Here is a 5,386-nt window from a genome sequence, read left to right as displayed (position 1 = left end):
GAGGGGGGTTGCAGTGGGTGAACGTTAGTTAGACTACAGCTTAGAGCAGGAGTTTTAGCTTTAGTTTTTTTCTGAGTGGGGCAGTCCCACTCATATTTTAATTTGTATTGTGACAGAGACAGTGAAGATTTAGACAGGAAGGATGGGTGAGAGAGAGAGAGAGGAGGGATGACATGCAGGATATGTCCCCGGCCGGAATCGAACCGGGAACCCTGCGGTTACATGGTCAGCGCTTAAAGCGCCCCAGGAGTTTTAGCTTCATCAGCTTTTGAAGAGTCTCTTCAATGTCTCTTCAATGGCCGCCCATGCATGCGGAACATCTGCAACATCACAACATCCTGTTCCAGAGTTTCATAGAGAAGTAGGTGATTTCATATACCATGTTTCAAGACACAACAGAAACGGAAACACCACCTCAGACCAAACTAGTCTCGTGACTGTTTCTGCCTAGAGCAAAGCAACTAGCTATGGAAAATCAATAATTAATTCAAGAAAGCAAGGTTCAGCAAAAAGCTAGGCTAAGTATGCACTGAGCAGGATGGTAACAGAACAAAGCAGGAACAATATCTAATCTCTAGGGTAGGGTCGAGGGTAGACTAGTCTAGTGGGCCATTTTCAAGGTAATTTGTATGCAGCCTGTGTAATGTACGGGGGCATACACTATCTAGGATAAGCTTAAAAAGACCTTTAATCAGCAGCAGTGTCGACAAGCAACCTCATCCCATTCCTCCTGCACAGTCAGTGATAACGGACAGTGATAAGTCTCAAGGGAGTCAGTGGAAACATGGAAAGCAGGCTCTCAAAGACACCCACAATGCAATGCATGAAACCTAGATGCATGCAAGATCATTAGGCTTCCCCCTCCCCCCCGCCCCCAAGTACCGAATATGCACTAGACTCACTGTAAAAACTCTGCACTGCACTATCCAATGCACTGTTGTAGCCTATGTCCTGTGTTGTCCTTTTTTTTGCATTTGTTTTTGTATACACGTGAAAAAAGTATAAACGCACCTACTGTAACGCCAAAGCAAATTCCTATATGTGTCAAGCATAATGGCAATAAACGTTACACATCCACACACTTTTCCTTTATCTCTCACTTATCTTTCTCTCTGTGTCACTAGCTAACTAAAACCTAAAACCTCACCACATCACCGTCCTAGGCCTATACAGTGGTACACACATGGTAAACAATCTCACTGGTCTCACACAGTGGGGCTTGGCCGCCCTGCATGTTCAACACATGACTTTTCAACACAGGCCAGGCCTGCAGCACCCAGCAGCGAAACATCAGCTTCCTGTCATGTGCAAGAGGCAGGGGAGCGGCAGAACCACAGAGAGCCAGAAGCTACGGCAGTGGAACACAATCTTGTTGCAACACTGATCGTGTTACAGCCACAGAGAGAGAGAGAGAGAGAGAGAGAGAGGGGGGGGAAGAGGGAGAGAGAGAGACGAAGAGAGAGAGAGAGGGGGGGGGAGAAAGAGAGGGAGTCAGAGAGGGGTGGGGGAGGGAGAAAGAGAAAGACGAAGAGAGAGAGAGAGGGGGGGGGGAGAGAGAGAGAAAGACGAAGAGAGAGAGAGAGAGGGGGGGGGGGAGAGAGAGAGAAAGACGAAGAGAGAGAGAGAGGGGGGGGGAGAAAGAGAGGGAGTCAGAGAGGGGTGGGGGAGGGAGAAAGAGGGAGGTGGGTGGGTGGGGGGAGAGAAAGAGAGAGAAAGACGAAGAGAGAGAGAGAGAGGGGGGGGGGAGAGAGAGAGAAAGACGAAGAGAGAGAGAGAGGGGGGGGAGAGAGAGAGGGAGTCAGAGAGGGTGGGGGGAGGGAGAAAGAGGGAGGTGGGGGGGGGGAGAGAAAGAGAAAGAGAGAGAGAGAGAGAGGGGGGGGAGAGAGAGGGGGGGGAGAGAGAGAAAGGGAGTCAGAGAGAGAGGGGTGGGGGAGGGAGAAAGAGGGAGGTGGGGGGGGGAGAGAAAGAGAAAGAGAGAGAGAGAGGGGGGGGAGAGAGAGGGGGGGGAGAGAGAGAAAGGGAGTCAGAGAGAGGGGTGGGGGAGGGAGAAAGAGGGAGGTGGGGGGGGAGAGAAAGAGAGAGAAAGACGAAGAGAGAGAGAGAGAGAAAAAAACAACAACGTGTGGCATCAGCTCTTCTTAGCTTCTTCGGAGGAACAGGAGCAGGAAAATCACAGACAGGCAGCTGTGAGACCAAACCACTAGCTCTGGGGCGTAGCCACCCACTGCTGGCTAGGCCTACATTCGCCCCCAGACACAAAGTCACTTTCTCATCTCGTTTATACACCACGACACACAGCGGCTCTTTCCCAACTAACACATCAATCTGGCCAAGAGCACTCAAACACCAATCAGTGAACATAAACCGTGACTCCAACATGTTAGCCTACATGCCTTGAGGGGCTTGGGCCCAAATGTCTGAGAGAAGCACATTTCCAGATGTCTTGTTGACGTCTTGTATGGTTCAATGGAGACAGTTAGAGAACTCAAACCCAAACATCAATGCACAGATGGGGCTTGGCCCCAAATGCGTCGTGCGAGTGTGGCGCAGAGGACCAAACCGCAGACCATGTTATCCTGGATTGCCCGGTGTAGTGTACCACACACCCAACGGGATGCATGGTCTGTCGGTATTAGATGACGAGACGATGACGTGGCTTCTGGAGGGGTGTCCAGAAATATAGCCCGGGTGAGCCCCTCAACCAGGTCTCGGGGTGGTAAAAGGGTAGCCCCTCAACCAGGTCTCGGGGTGGTAAAAGGGTAGCCCCTCAACCAGGTCTCGGGGTGGTAAAAGGGTAGCCCCTCGGCCCCGAGCCTGGTGGAGTGGAGAGGAAACAACAACCCATACGCCAAAGAAACCCAAACAGGTGCCCACCTTTAGTACTGAGGTTTAGGATATATACACATGTATGCATCAACAGTACCACTGTCCCCATCCTCCTCCTGACCCAAGTGCTCTAGTCTGTGTGTTTACTATGAACACACACACTCCACAATGTCCCACAACCCCCTTGACCTCAATTCAAATCCTATAAACAGTCACACACACACAGTAGGCTAGGTGCTAGACTAGATCAAAACACAGCATATCAACCAACACCCTTCAATGCTCAAACACTTGATAATAAGTGACACGCTGTGTTTTAGCCTTAACATAGCCTTAGTATTACTCACTTGTGGGGCTCAATGACATTACATTGCAGCACTGCTCCACAACATTCCACATTCCATTTTAAGATCAGGGAGAAAGCTGTGGTATTAAGAGATGAAAGGGCCTCACTTAGTTAGGTTGCTGAAAATATAAGAGACGCGTCAACAGACTAGAGACCAAGAGACCATCTAGAATGGTATAAACTACAGAGAGATATTTAGAGAGAGGAAGACATGGGGGGAGATAAGAGGCCATGCTGGAGAGAGGACAAACCCCCATTGACAGATGAAGACACACACACACACAGACACACACACACACACACAGACACACACACAGGAAGCATGGTTTGTAACATCATGGCTCCAGGGAATCCCCATGTGGGAACACCGGCCTCCGACAAAACAACGCTTGTTCTCTGTTACCACGGCAACCATTACCTCAAGGATCCATCCATCCATCACTAAAGCAGACGCACACACACACACACACACACACACACACACACTCCAGAACCTGTGTAGCTAGCTCACATCAGGGAGGGAGCATGTTAATGTCATCACAAGATTATTATGCTTGTTTGTTGTTTCCCTGCGTCATCACCATAGATAGGACATGACTGGAGTCCTTAGAAAGTCGGAAGTCAGAAACTGATTTTTTTTTTCTCAATGGATCTGTGTTTGTTTGTGTCATCACAGGGATGTCAGGGGACTGATGATTCAGATGACAGACAGTGTGAGTGTGTGTGTGTGTGTGTGTGTGTGTGTGTGTGTGAGAGAGAGAGAGAGACAGAGAGAGAGACTGTGTGTGTGTTTATTAGTGGAGAAATCACTATATCACAATATTTCGAGGTCACAAAATAGATCATCATGTCTCTCACACACACACACACACACACACACACACTGACATCAAAAAGATGTCAAACAAACAAACACATGCACACAACCAGTGTATACACACACACACACACACACACACACACACACACCACCGTTGATTAGTGCTGTCTGTGTGCTTTATCAGCATCATATGCCATTCATCTCAAGTCATAGGCACAGTAAGTAACCCCAATATCATAGGGGGTTTCAAGCTAATATAACAAGCCAACAGCAGCACTATTTACTAGTGCTCAAATGATTATCGATACAATGCAATCGTACTGAAAAGGCTCCTTCAAAGATGTCACTATTATCATGATCATGATCATCAATATAAAATGTTCTTATCAACGACCATACACACAATAGCCCGTCCTGTGTATAATACGGCATAAGGGACAGGGGGAAAGATGAACCATGCAGTGTTGCTGCCGGCCAGTCAACCTCCGGATTGGTACAGTTCGTTTCTCAAGCACACAAAGCAATGGGAAGACTGGAATACCACCAAATTAGTTGTGTACAGTACAAACTGTGAATAGGACACACCGTTATAACGGGTTGCTGGTAGCTATAAACGTAACCAGATAATAATGTGGTGTTGTTTTCCAGCGGGTATATCAGTGTAACGTTGTTCAGAGGAGAACACATGGTGGTATTCCAGTCTTCAACGACCATCTTATCAGGGTGATACACACATGCTGCCTGGAACATATACACAATAACCCTAACCCTGTGTAACGGCATAAGGGACAGGGGGGAAAAGATGAACCATGCAGTGTAAGCATCGGAGGTTTCGGCGGCCAGCAGCGAGGTTAAGGCACCGTTCCGTTAGCAGCTGAGTAGAAGAAGGATTAGCATCGTTACTAACAGAGACAGAGAGAGAGAGCATCGTTACTAACCACGACCACCGACGTCCTGACCGCCTCCGAGACGCTTTGTCTGAGCTCCGCCGCCGTCCCGGGTTTACTCAACCGCTTAGTGAACTTCCGCACCTCGGACATAACTAAATATATATCTATAATATCTTTATCTTTCTCTTGATAAACGGCAGCTCAGGTCGTTCGTATTTGACTGCGTCGTGGTAACTCCAGGCACGCCGCGCGGGGTGGTGCAGCTGCAGCTGTGACAGATGCGGCGCGTGTGAGGAGGCGGGGCTGCTGGGGGAGAGAGACACGCTCGAGCTTCTCGCTTCTCGCGCCTCCTTCCGCGCCTCTCATTCATGATTGCTAGCTACACATTATTATTATTATTATTATTATTAATATATTATTATATATATTATTGTTATATATGTATATACCTGTATATTATTGCTAGCTTCCCCCAATAAAAATAAACTCAAATAAAAATCGGTG

General features: G+C 48.2%; 1 protein-coding gene across 1 annotated transcript in view; it reads right to left on the bottom strand.

The window, feature by feature from the left end:
• Window positions 1-5,032, bottom strand: part of dock11 (dedicator of cytokinesis 11) — a gene marked incomplete at both ends in the record, with an annotated part of 86,081 nt that extends 81,049 nt beyond the window's left edge. Inside the window, 1 exon segment of the mRNA XM_080543300.1 lies at window positions 4,934-5,032. Within this exon segment, the coding sequence (XP_080399426.1) occupies window positions 4,934-5,032 (99 nt within the window).
• Between the last annotated feature and the right edge of the window lie 354 nt (window positions 5,033-5,386).

The sequence above is a fragment of the Nansenia antarctica genome, assembly GCF_963989245.1.
Source record: "Nansenia antarctica genome assembly, chromosome: 12".
NCBI classification, from domain to species: domain Eukaryota; kingdom Metazoa; phylum Chordata; class Actinopteri; order Argentiniformes; family Microstomatidae; genus Nansenia; species Nansenia antarctica.
This window is presented reverse-complemented; position numbering and strand designations above follow the sequence as displayed.